General features: G+C 39.7%; 1 protein-coding gene across 3 annotated transcripts in view; it reads left to right on the forward strand.

The window, feature by feature from the left end:
• The window catches only part of LOC100745078 (RNA-binding protein Musashi homolog Rbp6), a 783,269-nt gene that overhangs the window by 567,127 nt on the left and 195,627 nt on the right, over window positions 1–20,515 (forward strand). For all 3 annotated transcript variants that reach the window (XR_004462521.1, XR_001102603.2, XM_033323160.1), the window contains exon 7: window positions 4,218–4,310. Coding sequence is in view for 1 of the 3 variants with exons in the window: in XM_033323160.1 (XP_033179051.1) it covers window positions 4,218–4,310 (93 nt within the window). In the remaining 2 variants the exon portion in view is untranslated. The remainder of the gene's footprint in view (window positions 1–4,217; window positions 4,311–20,515) is intronic.

A 20,515-nucleotide genomic window follows, 5' to 3' on the forward strand; every position in this document is an offset into this window, starting at 1 on the left:
TCTCTCTCTCTCTCTCTCTCTCTCTCTCTCTCTCTCTCTCTCTCTCTCTCTCTCTCTCTCTCTCTCTCTCTCTCTACCTCTCTCTCTCTATCTCTCTCTCCTCTGTATACTTATTCCTCCCCTTTCTCGTCCCTCGTCTGCCAGTAGTTCTTTCACGAGGTACGTTTCCGCCGACGGAATCGAGGCGAGTCATTTATTTAATTTTCGAGATCCAGCCAGTTTTATTTTCATCCATGGGACTTCATACACTTCGCTGATTAGCCAGGCTTCCAAGCAGCCGAGGATCGCGAGCTATCCTCCGCCTCCCATGAGATGAGAGGGACACAGGGATGATCGCGAACCAGAGGGTGAGATTAGAAAGAGAGAGAGAGAGAGAGAGAGAAAGGGAGAGAAAGAGAGAGAGAGAGAAAGAGAGAGAGAGAGAGAGAATGGGTTGAGTTTCAGGCACCACGAGGTGGAAGGACTTGCGCCAAGGGGTTTGCGTTACTCACCGGATATAGAGAGGTCTAAGCCCAGCCATCACTGAAATTACCAGAGTTTACCTCTTCTGCCGTTTCCGCTGTATTCAGCTTTCCCATTCTCCCGTCCTACCCGTCGTGCCTCTTCCATCTACACCATCGTTTTGTCTTCTTCTTTCTCTATTCTCCAAACGAAGCCTGACTACTTGCGAGCGCCGTTTTTCCGTTGCGAAATTTTCTCCGTGCAGCTTTATTATATTGCGATCGTGTTATTAAGATGCTCCGTCTAAATGCCATTCTCTCTTGTTCTCTTTTTTCCGCCTCAATCTCTTCGCATTGCCGTTGAAACAACCACTGGTAATTAGTTTCGCCACGATACGATGTTTCTGTTGCCGTGATTTCAACGAAACGCGTTCTCGTTATCATTTATGAGGCGATCCTTGCAGTTCGCTGTATCGTTGCTTATTTTTCACTTTTCTTCTCGTTAAACGATCGCAATTTGTCTCGAATCAAAGCGTCGAAAACGATCGAAGAAAGGCTTCCGTGATGTTTTCGTGCCACTAGAATTCGTCAAACAACTTTTCGAGGAAAAGAAGGAAAACGTATCTCATACAGTTTTCAAAATCTCTTTTATCGAGTGCGGCTCGTATCCTTATTTACCGAACTTTTCAATGTAGGAGCAGTGTGCGAGCTTCCTTATACTTGTATTAGTTTTATTTTTGTCGCATCGCAATAGGAATGAATTGAAGAAAGTACAGATCTCGTTCGGACCTGTGAATTGTAATCCGGTTTTTCGCTTTTTGGCTATTTAACCTTGACAATTTTTAGAAAATTTGTATAAACCATTAGCCGTATGTTCCTTCAGAGGAAAATGAAATCCTTTTAAACGAGTTTAATGTAATTTATATTAATCAAAAGTAGTCTGTATAAAATCCAAGTTCAGTGTTGTAAGAAGCACAAAATTACAAAGGACGTTTGACCAATTCACGTGCTTCTGAGCTAATAAACTTGAAAATACGTCGCCTTTATAGCTTCCAACGATAATATTTGTTTCCTAATATTAATATCGTATATAAACAATAGTAAATATTGTGATAACTTGTGATCAGGTTGAAGATATTATACGCAAAGCAAAAAAGGGTACTTTATTCGTATTATCTGCTTAAATTTATTCGTATAAATTTCACGGTTGTTTTATCCTAACGTTTATAAAATTATCATTCTAAAATACCTGCCGGCTTTGTTCGATTCGCATTTCACGGATAATTATGTTGCAACATTACCTCTTTGTTAATGAATTTCAAACTATCGAAAGATGCATCGGTTTAATTTATACACATACAATAGATCTTCCCTCGAATTATTTCGCATGCAGTAGTTAGATATAATTCAGTTTGTTAATAATTTTATCGTTGTATTAAAAATTGTAATAAACATTTTTGTTCCACTGTTCCATTCAATTGAAATTCTGTAAAATATTCTGGCACAGTGTTGGCGATCGTGAATTGACATTACCGATTTGAACAAATACGAAAAATGTCGCCGCTGAAAGGATCTTTTTCGTAGAAACGGCATGGCGTGCCCGACGCGGGCCATTCATATTTTATCAGCCTCCTTATCAATTTCTTAACCACAACCGTGCCATTTTTCAGCTGTCTTCCCCATTCCCTCTGTATACCATCCCTTTTCAATTCTTTCGTCCTCAAAACACGCTTTAAAAAGAACATTATTCCCGGCGCATTTTTGTGCTTGTAAGTCTACAAAGTAAACATATTTCAAAGCGTATGGTAAAACGTTTTCAACATCCTCGGTACCTTAAATTTATTAACCATTAGTGTCGTGAAGAAAATGAACAAAAAAAAAAAATACTTACAGATTTGAGCAAGATAAATTGTTTATTACAAGACAACATTTTTTTCTCCTGTTCAAATTCTTTTTCGAATAAAATTTTGTATATTATTTAAAACTAAGTAGTCTTGAGAAATATTCAAACTGCTTTCTTATTTTTTAAAGAAAAATTGTTTCTTCGACAGTTGATGTGCAATTTTAGCTTTGTGAATACGGGCGTTCGTCATTTTGCACGGTTGCTTTGGAGGAACCTCTTTTAGCGAAATTTATCTTGTCGGTCGGTTAACAAAATTTATTGAAAATATGATAACGAGTTTCAATGCGTTGTCGCAAAGGAAATAAATATCGTTCCTGTTTCCTGTACGTTCCATTTTTCATGCCAAATATGAACACGTACGATTTAACGGTACTGTGTACGACCATGTTGACGTAAATATATGTCTGTCGATCAATAGCTGTTTGTAAAAACCGTCTATACGTGTTCAGAAATTCGGATCGCCCGTTTAGGAAGCGTTGCAGTGCAAAATGTGAAAGACATTCTAATTCTATTGTTCCTCTTCTTTCAAATTCAAACATCAAAAAATATCCTTAGATACTATAAAAATTATAAACTTACTTGAACTTATAATTAATAGTTACACATTCTATACTTTTCCTGTACAACTGCCATTACTTGTTCAATTTATTTTTAAGCTTGTTAATGGGCCGTCTAAATTACGAGAGTAACAAGCTCTGACATAGTTATTCTATTGAAACAAGTTTACAGAAGTTTCTGAAACCTTTATAGCCGGAATTATATATTGGCATAGTTTTCAGAACACACGAACAATCACGTCTGTATGCAGGATGTTTCGTAACATGTGGAATCCATTTCGCTGATAAATGGGTGATACGAAAGTAATGAAAAAACTTTGTACGAATATTTATATCTTATTGCAAATTGGTAATGTTAAATTAAAACGATGTGTTCTATTGCACTTTACTCCCGAGTTCTATATAGTAATTTTTATATATTTTTATAAATTAACAAGTTTTAAGGCGTTATAATCGAGAAATAGCCTGGCTTGTATCCTCGATATGATGCGATGCAGTGAATCGTAATATACGAAACAAAATCTAATTTCTTTCTATACATGCCTCATCGTTTTCTCATAATGATTTCTCATATAATTATATAATTACCACTTGTTTCAAACGTTGTTTAAACTTCTCATACCGGTAAGCATTACATGGTGCTTGTTTTACATGATGATTCGTAGTACATGGTAAAAAGTTACGGCATGCAGAGTATAATATAATACTTCAGTTATACGGTTTCGACAAACAATAACATGAAACTTAATTATTACATTTATATGAACTCTAAGTCCCGCATAATATTGTTTTGAATAACTTGAAACGAACTGACTGTATTCCAGGAACTCTTGTATACATGTATAAATATTCTTTCGTATCGCGTAAATATAAAGAAATATAATAATATGATAATATATAATAATTCTGTTATTTTATTTCTTATCACTAAACTCTGGTATTCATATCTCTATAAACATAATTAGAAATAATGTTTAAAGAATGGTAGCCAAATAAAGGAAGAATTTAAATATACTAAATATTATGATGTGTATTATATTTTAGATATTCTACATATTATTGAATGTCACGAGCATTCTGAAAATTCTTGCACTTCAAAATGTTTCGTGAATGAACAAACATCTATAGTATACTCATTATGTTCTTGCTACTTTAATGATTTCTTAAGGGAACATCGTTCGTGTATTAATACATGCTACATTTTCTTACTATCGCCACAGAGTAATTTCTTAAACATTATTTTCTGATCGCTGTATATGTTCTCTAACATTTTCAAGATATCATTAATAACATCGAATAATTTTTTTCTGCTTATAGATGGTGACAAGGACAAAGAAGATATTCGTCGGTGGACTATCGGCACCGACGACGCTGGAGGACGTGAAAAACTACTTCGAACAGTTCGGCCCGGTGAGTACACGCACCGAATGATGTTGATTAATGACAGTACGCGTAAATCACGACGTACGCAGACCACGAAACTCATGGTGACAAACATTCGACACCAAAATCGTATATCACTGACAGTTTGTCGCGTGTCAGAACTCGCTCGCAGGCGAAATCATTGAGCGTGTTGCTTCGCTCGGTTTTCTCGTCACGGTCCAGGCGGGCAGCCTGGGTGATAATCATTGCCGCGAGACCATAGGAATCATCATTTTTGGCGAGCGTGCCAACGCGACCGACACATTGCTTGATTCAGCGTTTTGCTTATTTTACGTGTGTTGCCCTAATCCGACTCGAACGCGATATTTGACAGGGCCAATGACTGTAAAAAGCTCACACCTCCCGTAAATCCCGTGATTCAGGACGTTTATCGTTTCAGTGATTCTGATACGTTCGCGTTTGCTTTATGCGTCTATCATTTGACTCGCACGTTTAGTGAGCAAATATTATTGTACTGAATTCTTAGGAATTCTAAAATTTTTTATTTTTTAAGGATTAGTAATTCTTCAATTAAAATAAAACAAAATGTAGATTTTAAGGTTTAGTATTTATGTAAAACATTTGTTTTTGTTTGTATTTGATAGTATTAGGGGAGAAGTAATATGTTTTGAATAGTCAAATCGCGACATTTTTGTTTGAGAACATAATAAAATTCTGAAATCTTTATCTAACTTTAGCATAAGAAAATTCCAAATTCTTTCGGGTATTATTGTCTAGCAGATAGTTTCGTAATAGAAAAAGACGAATTCAAGTCACTGTAATTACAAATTCTAAAATTTTGTTTCTCTTTTATTATCCGTGATGATTCTCTGAGAAGCGTTGATACGACTGAAACGGGCAATCTCAGTATTCGAAGTGGCACGTCTCACGGTTGAATCGTTGGCAAATACGTTGGCAGTCGAGAGCTAATCAGAATTTTGGCAACTGAACGTGGCCCACGTATCACATTGGTCGTGTTAAATCCCTTCTCGTCGCGTTGTACATCCTGGAACGCTCTCGAGACGCCCCCACTCGGCGCCGGTTAAGTGATTAGGAATCGGTAGAAGGACCACCTGAGACGAGAATTTCTGCTAATTAGCCTTTATCGACCTTTGGCGAGACTGCGCGGACCATTACGCGTTATTGTGCGAACTTCTCCGGCTTCTATCGCCTCGATAATAGCCGTCGCGATTCATCGGCCTCGGTGTATGAGACAGATAATGGTACTTGAGCTTGATTTATGAGTTGGTAGTAGTCGGCCGAAATCGTTCCACGTTCTGGTGATAACGTAAATAGAATTAACGGTTTGGTAATTGGTAATAACGACTACGATTTGCCTTTTTCTCTACCCTTCGTCTGTTCCGGGACATAAAATTGACATAGTGGACGAACGTACAGCTGGTTTCGAAAGCATTATACGGGGAAAATAGTTGTCTACCACTCGGGTTTACCGTCTCTTTATTTGCGATTGCTCTTGTAGTTTAAAGCTTAGAACTATCCGTATATCTCGCTTTTGACGATGAATGTCAGATGTTTCGATTGTTTCGTTTTATGTGCCACGTGATTGTTTTCTAATTATTATAATTTCTTTTTCTTTTTGTTAAAATAGTTTGAGCATGTTCGTTTAAGTATTTGTCCTAAAATATAATAATTATTATTATTATTGACTAGAAGATTTTATATATGTTCTTATGAGATCGTATGTACGTTTATTTATTTACGAGGGAAGATTTCTTAATATAGAGAGACGTTGCTAGCATTAAATCACACGGAAAATACGACACCATAGCGGTAACAAGATTAATAAAAGAAAGGAAGGCCGTGTACTACTGGAACAATGTAGACTGTCGTAAAAATTGAATAGGTTATCACAGCGAGAATAAAACAGGAAGGACACTAAAACGTAATACACCGCGATTGTCTTTCGTTAATAAAGCAAAGACTTTAAAAACTTTATTTCGCAAATAATTCTGCAAATTTACAGCCTCTACATAATCGCGAATATAAGAATCGATAGCACCTATTCCGAGTCTCACACTCGTCGCAATTTAAATTTAAACCTTAGAAACGATTAAATAATGTGTATTTCCTATAGCTTGTAACACTGTCGATAACTTCGAATAAAAAGAATTGTTCCCGTCAAACATCAGTCAACGCGGAATCCATTCAAAATCATAATTCCGTAAAAGTATACTTTTCTCTGATCGTATTTCATGATGCAAGCGGAAATTCTGGAGCAAAAGTTCACTGGAAACGCGGCGAAGGTTTCGTTTCGCGGTCGACGTTTTTCGAAAGTGTCGTCTGGTTCGCGTGTGAGATGGGAGAGTGGTTAGAAAAGGGAGAAACACGGGGAAAAGGAAAAAAATAGGGAAGATCGTGAAAGTCGACGGTTGTCCACGGTTTGTGGCATGAAGCAGGAATGGATTTGAGATATCAGAGCGAGGCACTATCTCCGGCCTCTTGACTCATCCCAACCGCGACGATCTCTCCCTTTTTCAACCTTCTTTTCGCCGTTGAAAGTCTCGTCCGGTTCCGAATGCAGAGTTTCCTGTTAACAATGGTTCGAGCTCGCCTCCCTCGTGAGTCTGACCCACATACGGAAATACGATCGGACACACATCGTGTTCAGATACACGTAGAACTGTACGCGAATTGTCCTTCTCGTATACCATTATGGGATTGCATATAGACAATATCGAAAACGTCTACCCCAGTGAAATGGATAAATTGATCTTTAGAAAAATATTTAAATTCTGTATGAAATATAAAATGTGTCCACTTTGCAATTCACTGTAAAATTGTAGGACATTATTCTTTTGTGATTTTACTGCAGATCCTTTTCTTCCCGTTTCCTTCCGTAGATCCTCATTCTTTTAGTCCTGTGTACTTTATTGGAACCATTCGCACAATTTGCCTCTCATTTATAAAATACAGAAAAGGAAAGAAGGTAGTTTCTTTCCGAAACGTAACTCTTGGTTTCAAAAAACTTCATCAAGAATTCCTTGCATGCAAAAAATTAAAAAGGAAGTTAGGAAGATGATATACCGACTCTACGTTTTATATCTTTTCTCGTTTCATAGAATACTGATTTAAATAGATTAGCATTGATCGAACTGGTGGGTTCTTTCTCTAGTTAGCCTATCGGCACTAACGCACGAGTGACGTGCACGTAGTCGCAAATTCACTACGTCGAGCACGTCTGTACAAACAACCTCGTCCATGCTTAACTCGCAAACACATGAACTGCAGACTGAATCCAACCGTATCCTTATATCGTTTGCTGGCCGTTTCAGGTCAGTCTACTTCTCGGCAACCCTGGATATCCCGCGCTGATTAGCGGGATAAAGAAGGGTGAAACGGAGGTCTTCGTCGGTGAAATAGCCACGGCACGAGCCGCCTGATAAAGTTAATGTTATTGCTGGTAATTTCGTTATATTCAGTTTCTTCGCGAAATCTTAGATTGGAACTCGTAAAAGAATTGCGACTATTTCATCCTTTCTTAACGAAGTTAGCTTTTCGTAAGATTTTCTTTTGCGTTTGATAGAAAGTAGAAAAATTTCTACTTTTCGTGAAGCGATGATTTGATACTTATATATTTATAACATTTTCAAATAATGAATACTGTATTTATTACTGTATTAGCGCTTGATATATGTCTCTATTTATTAAAAAAAAACAACAAAATGAAGATAATTACATATTAACAAATTCTCGTTTAAGCTTTCCTTTTCAAAAATTGCTTATTTTAATAATATAATGAAGGTATGCTATAGTAGGGAAAATTTGGCCATTATCACAATAAGTATCAATTTATGAAAATAATTAGATATTTCTATAATATAAGTCGAGAAAAGAATTGTAAACATATTCGACATCGTACACACACATCCAATTGTTACTATTACGAAATTTTATTTCTTAGTAAATTGCGAACCAAGTTCCATCAAACTTTCTATCATATTTATACGTCGTCGCAGTACCTTTCGTCCTTTAACCTCTTTCGTCTTTTATCCATTGAATAAAGTGGTCAAAACGGAGAAAGGAAGGACGACGAATGAGAGGAGAACGGGCAGAGGAAATAAATCCTTATCCGCGAAATGGCGAAGCTATGAGTTGTTCGAGCGAGCTGATGATATTTCCAGTAACTGCATTATATTTATTTGTATCGTGGAGTTCCTTCACGCGAAAGGAACAATGTATCGAACCCAGGACTGATAGCAAACACCGATACGATCGAGGACGTAAACCTTATCAAGGATTTGCCCCATAAATCCATCCTGTCGATCGGCGAATGGAACAAGCACGTTTTTCACGGATTAGTGCCGTCTTATATCGAGCGTAATGTATTTTTCGCGTTTAAATGGGAATTCATTCGACGCGATTGCACAGTTTATTCTTTGAGAAACGAAACGGTAACAGCTCTTTGTATTTCACGCGATAGAAACTTCTTTCACGATAGATAGTCGAGATTATCTCTCGGAATACATTTCCAGAAGTCTTTTCAACCACGTCCCAAATAATCAATAACAATGCTGATAATATTAACATAAGAATAATCGAATATTTGGAATTACGATATACGAAGATACAATATCGAACCAACGAAATCAACGATTCGTGTAAGAAGGGAAAAAGAAGAAGAAATACGGAGGAAGAAACGCTATTTTGTCCAAGGCTTGTTTCATGAATTTTTATGTGTCGTGGAATCACCAGTACCGTATTGGATACCCAAACCCGTACGTAATTAGCCCGCGAGTAATTCACGGCATCGACACGAATCCCACTTGCCGTAAATCGTAACCTTTTCCATGGATTGTGGTGCCGGTGACTTCGACTCCGTTGCATGCCGAAAGCCGCGCGATTTAAAACTTAGATGAGGGTATTCGACGACGTTACTTGAAAAATGAATGGGGATCCCAAAGAGGCACGGCTTAATTGCGCTCGCTTTCAACTTCCGACATCTTTCGTTCGACAGCCAGGAATGGGTAAAAGAGACGGACAAAGAGGTCCAAAAGACGAAGAGAGAGTCGAAGAGACGGTGCAGGTGGTGCACCAGAGTCGAGACCTCTTTGACGCAGTGCTTAACGGTCGACTTGAAATTAAGAAATTAAGAATTAACGCGTCGTGGGATTGGTTGGCCAGTCCCTTCTTTTCTTTTTGCTTTCTTTCTTTCGTTCCACCCACCTTTTCCTCTATTTTTTTCTTTTCTTCGTACCTTCCATCTCTCTTGGAACTATCGCCTCGACGAGCTCGTTTAATTCCAGGCCGCAAAGCGAACTTTGCTTCCAAGCGATCGCTTATCGATGAAGGGCTCTGCCAGGTCTTGCAAGCCTTCGAGAAGTTTACCCTTCGCTTCTCTAAGCTCGCTGAAAAGACAATTACGTCATCGAGATTGGTCGATTGGAAGCATGAAGATTACTTCGTTTTATCGGTACACCGGTTCCGCTCGAGAGAAACTTAGCTTCAACTTTCACCATCGTGGTGTATTGCGTTTACTCGTCACCATTCGCTTCGTTTAGTTGAACAGTGTCGAGTTTATAACGGCGCGCGTTACACGAAACGTCCCTCCAGAGCCACTGTTTTTTAATGGAGCGAATGTTTGGAAAACAGGAGCACAAGTAGTAATGGCTTCATTGATCAGACAGGAGATGGGAATGGTTCGCGATTCTATTTATCACACCTTGGATTGCTCTTTTATCCTCATGTTTTTTACTTTACACTTCTTTCTTCTACGTTTGTTACGTCGTTTGTCCAATAAAAAGTAGGGTTCTTTCCAGGTGAATAATTCTTTTAAATAAACTTCCTCTTTTCCTCGACATTTGCCAAGCTTCCACTTAATTATTACCAAGGGCAACGCGCTTCTACTTAGAATTTATGGAGCAATTAACCACGTGGCAGTCTAATCTCAGTAAACAGTTATTTAGTATCTCATGAAACAAATGTAGCGGAAAGCTTTCCTCTTACTTTCCACACAATGTTTTTCTATAAAACGAAGCAATGTTAAATCTAAAAAATATTGTGCAACGTGCTTGACGTCCGTCAGAGAAACTCCTTAACTCTAATAATTCTAGCAACAGAAGCAATTCTTGCAATTCAATGTCACGCAGTATACACAGAAATCACGATAACGTGACAACATAAGGCATAACGTGACAAATCGTACATATGTATATCGTACCGGGCCATTTACATGAATCGCTCATAATCGTTGAACGCGATCCTCTCTCACCTGTAGAGTACCGTCCGGCCGTAGGTAGTTGGAGATAGAGCGGGATTTCTCGAATGTGACAGGCTACGCGCCTGCGTGGATGAATAAATAAATTTAATGGCGCTTGTCACGTAGCAAAACGGGATAAATTCCGGGCGTCTGACAGCCATTTAAAACAATGCCGTCGCGAATACACGCCATTTGTAACCCGGTGCTTTTGTTTCACGTTGCTATTCATTCCGGTGCCCCCACCTCCCCCACTCATACTCTCCGTCCTTCCGCCTCCGCCGCCCCCGCATTCTATATCCGCCGACACCACCATCGTCCGACCAATGCTAACCGAACGAAACCGTGTTGCTAGATAGCTGGTGCCGTTGATAGCGACGCCGTGCACTTTCTGTCCGATTCACGATTCATTTTTTATCGCGATAAAAACGCAATTAAGGCGATTCGATAAGGCGCGAATTGCCAGAGGCGGTGGCGCATTGTGAGCTTCATCCTCCAACGACCTTTCACACCAAGTGACCGGGATATTCATCGGGTTTCGGCCACTGGAAACAATCGGGGGCTGTTATTCGTGGAAAAATTGCCACTTTCGTGGTATGGCGTACAGTATAACGAGGGGAATCTGTCGGTTGCCAATGGGTCGCAATAAATCCGCTATTATCGCGGCCGGCTCGCGGTTTAATTGCTCCCCGAGACGTCTAGCCCCGCATCGATTTTACCATTAACATTTTTGGATGTTACCTATCTCTCGTCCTCTCTCGTTTTTCTCTTACAATTCCTTCGGACTATGGCGATCCGGTACACTTGAAACGTTACCGCATAAAAAGGGAAACGATTCGTTGTCTGGTTCTTATTCCGTCGTTTTTACGAGTGTACCGATGAGAGAATTTAATTGCGAACTAGAAAGAAAGTAACTGAGGATTTAAACGGTACTCGCGTAAAGTGATTACCCTTTTTTCACATCGGATTATGTGTTTGTATAGAGTTTCAGATCGTTCTTAGGATACTGCAACTAATTTCACTCTCCCGTCTCTTTCTCCAAATACTCACGCGAGAGAACGTAGACGGGCGAGGATAGATCGCGCGTTTAGGGGACGAGGCGAAAGCATTGCTTCTTCGGGGATGAAGGAAGCCGGCCGAGCGTAGGTGTTGGGGCGCGTGGAATGAAATTTATGAAGGTCTTTTATTCCAGCACTTTAGGGGTCGACTTAAGTTTGGGCAATTTATTAATTTCCTCGTGTTTCGGTACCGTCGCCACGACACGACCTACTCCACCCCTTGAAAAAGAGATCACTCCCACTCTTGCCGAGCGGTTTTCCTCTTAGTCGGTTAAACTCGTCTTTCACTGACGATAAGATATTCGTGTCGGTCCATGGATTTCTTCGAGACCTCGAGGAGAACTTTGCGCGAATTATTTAAAGACATATTTTATATGGAACGTCGGATCGTTGGATTATAAGTAATCGAGGGAATTTTCCTTCTTTGAGTAGAATGAAACGAGATTATTTATTCATAGCGAACAATATCCCGTACGTGCCGATTAGTTTTCTGAAAATCCTCCTATACTGCTTAATAATTTTTTAATCCTGATTCTTGGACATAATAAGAAAAAATAATTGCAACCCCAAATATTTCTTTGAAAGTAATTTATTTTATTATTTGACTATCGGTTTTTCCGAAAAGGGAAATTTTAATTTCGCAGTACGTTGGATAAGCGATTTAATATCGCGTTTAAACATTTTTTTATTCGACTATTCCCATGTCGACGAGAGAAAAATATTTCGCGTCAATTGCGGCATGAAATCGTCACATAATTGTCACGTTAACTGCAATTTCCAAGGGAAATTTCTATGAAAGAATAATTTAAAAATTAACACAAAGCCGGTAGTAACGTATTCGATAACGATTAAAATCCTATTGTAAAAGAGTCTTTTCATTAAAAATGCTTACGGTCCCAACGCGTGGCAGGGTGCAAGAAAATTTCCAACCGAAAAATTAAAAACATTATCCTAATTGCGCTCCAGAGTGTCGCAATTAAAATGTTGCCTGTTCAAAATGAAAATGTGTCATGCTCTAAAGCGTCGGCCGTTTTGTTCCGTTTTCCATTCATATTTCCTCTAATTAGTTCATACAATCGAACCACTGTTCTATTAATTCCTTCGATTCTATTAATTTAATACGTTAGTAATTCACCCGTTTCTCTTCTTCTGTGTACCCCCGCGAATTATTATTTCGTTTAGATCGGCCGCGAGTTCGCTTCATCCTGTAACGCAATTAACTTTGGCGTTTACTCGTTTCTTGAAATGACCGTTTCACGCTGGGGCGCTCGTCACGACTAGTTTACTTCTGCCATCTACCAGCGCTGTTTTCTGACATAATGCCCGTCACTAGAAACTCATTAAACTTCTTGCAAAATACTTCGGAAATCGACACTTTTGTGCTCTCGATTTCTCAAATTCCAATCGCCATTGTATCGTAGCATCATTGAAAGTTTGCCAAAAAATTGAAACATCACGTCAGGTCAAGTACGATTCTCTTATCCTACACAGTGGCGTGGGCGTCGCTTCTGACGTCTCAGAGATTCGACCTCGCGCACTACAACGTCACCACGATGCTGGCTAACCAACGTTAAAAGCTCGTACGAAGGTTTCATCTGTGCGCGAAGTCTCGCGTTTCTTGGACAAAAAGGGGTTTGAGGGATGCGGGAAACGAAGGACAGACGAGAAAAGAGAGAAAGGACGAGAGACGGCGGCTCGCAACTCGTATGCTCGGTTGTCGCAGCTTTTGTCTGGCGATGCAAGCATCATTAGCGTCGGACGTAATGAGCACACTAATCACCAACAGACTGCGTTGCGTCGTGGCTGAAGCACCCCAGCAGCTGAAGGAAAAAAAGCATCGCGTCTTGCCGGAGACGCGACAGCGCGGCGTGATGGCAAGAGAGAAAAGCCGAAGAGGGCAAGTGGCAGAAGTGCGCGCACGAAGGGAGAAGCACGGGGAGCATAGGTGCGCGGAGAAATCCACAGCAGAAGAGTAGTTTCCCCGCGGGAAACGCGGATAAGGGTGGACCAAGGATGGATTGGTTGTTGTTGTGCGAAAATCGGTTGATTGTCGTTGCTGTCAGGAAAACCGACGTTGTTAGCGATATCGTTGACGATGTCTGAGTTTCGAAATCGAGAGAGCTCGTTCTACCCTTGTAGAAATATTTTATATTGCTTTATATGTGATACGTATATTTCCCAGTTTATTAAAAGTGTGTTTGACAGGATGTCTTGCGATTTTTCTTTATTTTTTGGGGGGGGGGGGAGTAAATTTTCGACGAGTTTTAATATAAAATTGTGTTAGATATAGTCAACGATTGTATGTAGAAAGAATATTGCATCCAAGATGTAAACAGAATATATTTGTAGTCTACGTTCTCGAAATATTGTAGGAATTTTAAACTAAACTATAACCCTACAATTTGAGCGCAAGATATAGAATTTTATTTCGTATTCTATATTTTATGCGGTAAAAAGCATTTTGATGTATTAATTACTAATTGGTTTCGACGTATAAAACATAAAATGCCAAATGAAATATTTTAAATATTCTACAAGAAATAACAGTAACGGATAAAATATCTTCTGAAAATTAGCTCTATGAAGCCTGAATTTTTAAAATGTGATCAGAGTTAATATGTATATTGAAAAATTCGAATTAACCAGATTAAAGGCAATACGATAAATAAAGAATCAAAAGAACGTGCGAGAGAAATTGTAGTGGGAAATTTAATACATCGTAGGCCAGGAAGAAAATGAAATTTAATCTGTCAAAATCCCCTTTGTTAATCTCGCGTTCAAAGAGCAAACTGCAAACGCCCCTCTAATTCGCTGTACTTTATTGCATAAAATTTAACAAGCCGGCAGCGTGTACACGGAAAATATACGCCTGATACGTGGTCGCACGTGTTTCACGCGGATGAAATTTTGGACACGACTCCTCGCGGTCTTCCATGCCGTCCTACCGTCAATACGGGGGGTACATGGTTGCTTGATTACAGTAATTATCATGATACAGATTTACGTATTTGTCATGTCCGTTGCGGGAAATACGTTGCATTAGTCATGTTGGCTAGCAGATTCATTACTGTAATAATTACATAAATTCACGTTACGTTACCGCTAATTCGTAATCACGTATTACCATAATTATCTGTTACGACGATTCATAATTACGCCACGTTGACGGTAATATTGCCAAGGACATGTTTTATCCTTTACTAACCGTGAATTTAATTAATCATCATTTGCTATGTATATATATATAATAGCTCCTTCACATTTTTATAGTAAAATCCCGTTTATCGAAACAGGTCGGGAAAGGAGAGGCGAAACAGTTAGGATAACCGAGTAGTTCCGATAAAAGAGATTTACGCTTAACCGTAGTGTGAATGAGACTATAGTTACAGTCGATACGTGTTCTATGAATTGTCATTTTGACATAATAACAAACTATATATATATATTTGACTGCTCTTGCGTATCTCTCAGATTCCACATAGTATTGCATGCTAGAAATTTATAGCCTAATGAAAACTCGGCTATGATTTCGTATGTCTAAAATTGCAAATAAACGAAGTTCTGCTGTAATTATTTCTTAAACTTCAGGGTCAAAAATATCTTTGTCTTATCATGTTCTCAGTTATGCTGGTTAAATTAATCCAAGAAATCTACTCGGAATTGATACGACGCGATACTAATTTCAACCGGTAGGTGGAGTAATGCGTAAACGATGGCCATTTGCATTTCCGGGGAACGGTTTATCGCACAGGTATTTGCACGGTCGTTTTAGGGTGTGCAGGCCATTTACCGCGGAGTGCCGTTTCAGTATAGAACCCGTGCCATTTTAAAGCAACCTCTCCTGGCCCTCGTCTCTTATTCCCTCGTTAATTTTACATCGCGAAATCGTCGCTATGCCGCTGCATATTCGAGAACGACCGTAAATATTGTTACCAGCCAGCATTCCCGGAATTTCGCGCGCGAAGAATCGCCTTCCTCTCTCGACATTCCCGACGACAACGACGGGATGTAATAGCGAGAAATGTTTTGCTAGTTACCTCGCAATTATCCTGGACAATCTTGTCCTTAGGTTTTCGAATATCCTACTCCGTGTCTTGATATTGGATCGTTGAAAACGGTGTACGTTTCCACGGTTATAAGATGGTTCTTTGTACAGCTTCATCTGTTTACGGAATTTCAAAGAGGAAGAGAATGCTAAGCAAAGATCAAGAAGTTTAAACAGGAAATCGAGTGTTATTGGAATGTAACTGGTATTATAATTGTTGATAACGGTGTTCGAAACTAGGAAGATGGGGAATAAACTCGTGGAATTCTCATTGTTTCGTGTTTGTGTTTGCCAAATCTTTAAAGTTTACGCTAATAAGAAAGATCGTGAAATTTATTTAAATGAAATTTTATCACTACAAAGGAAACAGAGATACTGGAATTTTTCACTATTTTCTAGCTTGATATTCCTCCGATGATCATATATCAGAAATTCTCTTTTTATAACTTTCGCGGAAAAGAGTATCAAGGTTATAAACCATGTTTATACCGTTCGACCATTTCTGGCAATAAATCTGTGCAACCTTCCATAAATTTCGTTGGACCCAATTCGCGAGCGATCAATTCATCAACCGCTATATCTACAAGAAAAAAGCGAAGACCTAGAATACCTACATAGAAAAACTCGTATAAAATGTACGCTATCTATCAACTGATATGACGCAGGACTATCAACCATGCCAGTTACTGTGGGGAAAAAAGTCGCCTGTATAAAGGTAATTTCCCCAAAATTTTCGTTCTTTATCAACGTCGCCGACGAAGGTTCGTAACATCTCGTAATCGCTCCGAAAGATTCGATTCAGAGAGTATTCGATTGCAGCTTTGGAACGAACTAATCGACGAGAGCGGCAGCTCGTTCACCTGGAGCACGGTCCGAATTGCCAGGGCATTGTGTCAAATAGAATCGGATCACGAAGTAGGTCAGCCAAAGTAAGGACTCTGCAATCTTCCAAATGGCCGTTCACTTAGCGGGGACAGGACGGTCCAGACACTAAAGTCGAATTTAGACCTCGGTGAATCGGCCGCAGCCGGAAATGGCCCAAACGTCTGACTCGGAGCGGTCGAAGGAATGGAAAGATCAAGAATAGGGGAAAGAGCCTAACAGACATGAAGAAAGGAGTAAGGAGGAACTAGAGGAATACAGCAGGCCACGGAAAATGAGAGAGGGAGCGAGAAAAAGCCTGCATTTAACAGTCCCGTTAAACATTAACTGCCGCTCTGCAGTTTTCCCCTATAACTCCGGGTTAACTTTGATTGCAGTTAACGGCCTCTAGGGATACTGCCTTTAAAAGGGAAGAAGAGAGATGGGATGGTAGAGTAGGTTGATGAAGGTGGTAAGGCCGTGAGCGTTATAGACAGAGAAAGAGAAGAAGAGACAGAGAGAGGCTGGAGGAGATGCACGATGGAGAATCAGACTACAGGAGGCATCTTATAACTTCTTATAATTACTCAAGACTCGAGGGTTTAACTGCTGTTTAATTTCATTCGGCAATTAACCGACGCTTTATCGGCGGCCGAAACACCTCGAGCTATCGTCTCGACGGTCATCAAGCGGTGTTTTATTTGCGCGCCCACTTCCACCCCCGTTTCTGGGCTTTCCATGTTGTCGTCGTGTGCAAATCGGAAACGACAATGGGGAAATGTGGTCGTCCGTTGATCGCGCGGCATTTCAATGACGACATTACGTGCCAGGCATGGAATCCGTTAATGCAATTAATGAACGCATTGTGTCTTGCGGTTTACGAGTTACGTGGTTAAGAGACACCTGGGGACACGAATATTTTATACACGCCCCCTCGCAAAACGTTTGCCCGCGCGCGTATTAAACTCTCGCAGAACAGAGATTCTTCGATCAAAACGAACAACGTGAATCGGCTCGAACGTACATTTTGAAATTTCGTTATGGGCGCGCACGTTTTGCGTGGCTCACCAGGCGGAATTCTCATGACGGGCACGTTGATTTACCGTGGACAATCGACGGGGAATAAATACATATCGTGACAAACAAAAACAAGCCGCAGTAACCGTTACATTTACTTATCTGCAAATATGTGCGAGGTTCAAAGAATTTATCTGTGAATACAATTTGTTTATGCAACAACATGCACTGTTATTATTTGCAATTAATTCGTTTATGCTTAATTGCGTATTCATTCCTAAAGCAAAAATTGATTTCAAGATCGAACTTCTTTGTAAATGCAAGAATTATAAGGAGTATACTATCCTATATTACGAAACCTTCGATGTATCGTTAAGTTCCCATTAAAATGCAAACATTGTTGCAAAAGTGTTCCCTCAAATCACAGGATATTCTCTATTTTTAACGATTCGATTTCGATTTGGCATAAAAATATTAAATCATCTATACTTCCTAATAGATTCGGCATACAATAATTACGGTCTGCGCTAGTCAGACAGGTTTAATTCCTGACGGAAGTGAACGAGCAAGGAATAGTCGTTTCAATTATTGTCACCGTTGAAAATTGTTAAGGAGACCCAACGCCCACGGACAAGGAGGGGACCAATTACAATGGCTGCGTTGAAATTGCGATCAGCGAGGCCGGCTGTAAATTAAAAGGCAGACAACGAGCGTTTGCAGCTGACAAGTAATGAGGCGTATAATGATTTTATCGGGCAATTGTCGGTGTTTCATGTTGCAATGTCGATTGGACGCGAATAATGGTCCGTCCGCATGAAGCATTCGATCGTTGATTGCCCATTCGACCGTCTGCTCCGGACGCTCGTTGCGTTTGACCGCGTCGACGACGCTTTTTCCTCCCTCTCTACATTGTCCCCGATCCCCTCAAAAAAGAGATACAACCATGGAATCCCCGACCGATTAAACCGAAGTCTCGATACTAAACGAGCAATTTTACGGTACAAGACAGTGCTTCCTCGACTGTGATAATTCGATAGAATAATTCCCCGTCGATCGTGCGGCTCATTTCGTTGCTGTACGTGACGATGATTTGATGAAATCGTCCAATGAGTTTCGTTCCTCTTCTAATCTGAATACATCAACGAAAAATTTTAATGTTTTCTAGGATCGATGCGAATAATCTTTTGGACATTTTCTACGAAATGTTAAAATCATCGAGCAAATTCTGATTAACCGTGAAGTCAACTTATATCAAATTTTTCAAAAATTTAGCGTTTTTATTATATAAAAGTGTTCCCAAATATATGGACAATATTTGAAAAATCACGTTCCCTAGAACAGTACTTGAAACTCTATCAAATTCGCGAATAACAACATATTTTTCCTTTCTCGCAAAAGTGCCAATCCTCATATATTGCAAGTGCTATACTGCAAGAATGAAGCTTGCGTATGCGTGAGACTTCTGTGACGTTGTCGAAAAAACATCCCTGTGTGTTCAAATTATTGCGCATAAGTTAACGTAACAAGCCAGAAATCATTATATGCCAGAACGACAAGGGTGACGTTGGAGAAAAGGGGTTAGAGGAATCACTCTGAACGAGACTGCTCTGCATAGTTGGAACTGCGAAATACTCCTGGCGTGTTGAATTCGTTTCCGTCGAAATTTGTTTATGCAAATAATTCGCAGCAACGACAAAGTCGGCGAAGGTGTATCTCCTGTTTTCTCTTTCCGTGTTACCATCGTCCATTTGTATTTCAAATAGGACGGCCGAGATGCAGTCATATTCTTCGACTCATCCGTCTTTCATATTTTTCCACCCCCGAAATGAAATTTTCCTTCGGTGTCTCGATGTAACTGAAAAATTAAAAAAAAAAAACACACACACACACTGAAAAAGAAGAACTCAGGCAGAGTAGAAGAAAGAGGATATAGAAACAGAGGAAACGATTCAAAGTTGAAAAGAATGGGGAACGATGTGCGCCATGGCGTCTCGTTGGAATTTCTTTGGTGGATTTATTCGTGAAGAAAACGTGTACACGCGCGTGTTTCGGTGTCGAGCAACAAATGAAACACGTCGACATTAAGGCTACGCGTTTTCCCGTCTCGAACCGACAGATTTACACTTGCCGTGAATCACATTACGTCGTGAAATATATTTTCCAGGCTTGAATTAAACCTCGGGTGTGCTTGATGCATCGCCTCGCCCGCGATCCATCGTCGTTCGAAATCTCCCAACGTGGTCGTCGAAACCTTTGCGTTTCGTGAATGTTGAATTCCGTTTCTTTATACCTACCATCGATGAAAACTGGGCGTGTCGTATATTACTCAGTCAGCTTCAGTATTCGTTTACATATACATATGTATATCGGTAATGGATTACAGCGTTGAAACCATCAATTTTTATCACGATTTCTAGTTTCTAGAATTATGCAATCGTAAAATAATTTTCTAACTCCTTTATTATTTTCTGGATATTATTATTTTCACTAAACAATTTATATATAATAATTCCAATGTAATTTTTATATAATTCCTGTATAGTATATTTTTATTTCTGTAATGCAATGTTTCTTATAACTCCTACTATATCTTAATCTATTTTTAAATTCGTAATAAGTAACTACGTATAATTCAAGACTCAGTGACTAAAACACGCTTTTATAAAGACTTACCACACACACACACACACACACACACACACACACACAAAAATGCATTTCCCATTGCGTTTCTACAACTGCTCTGGTCGATCCAATTGCTTGCCACGGGCCAATATTTCCATGGCTCGTTTTCATCGAGCTGGGATCGATTTTAAATTCTCGACGCAAAAGGGTTCGCACCCCTGGCTCGGTGGAGCGCTATAGATGCACAGGGATCCGGTACTCGGTGGCCTGCAACACCCTCGGGGGAATATTTCACCGTAGGAAACGGCGTCTAGATTACGAGTTTATCTAAATGGCGCTAGAAACGCGGGAGCAGCGTTAGAGTGGCGGCCAG

The sequence above is a fragment of the Bombus impatiens genome, unplaced genomic scaffold, assembly GCF_000188095.3.
Source record: "Bombus impatiens unplaced genomic scaffold, BIMP_2.2 scf_0044, whole genome shotgun sequence".
Taxonomy (NCBI): Eukaryota; Metazoa; Arthropoda; class Insecta; order Hymenoptera; family Apidae; genus Bombus; species Bombus impatiens.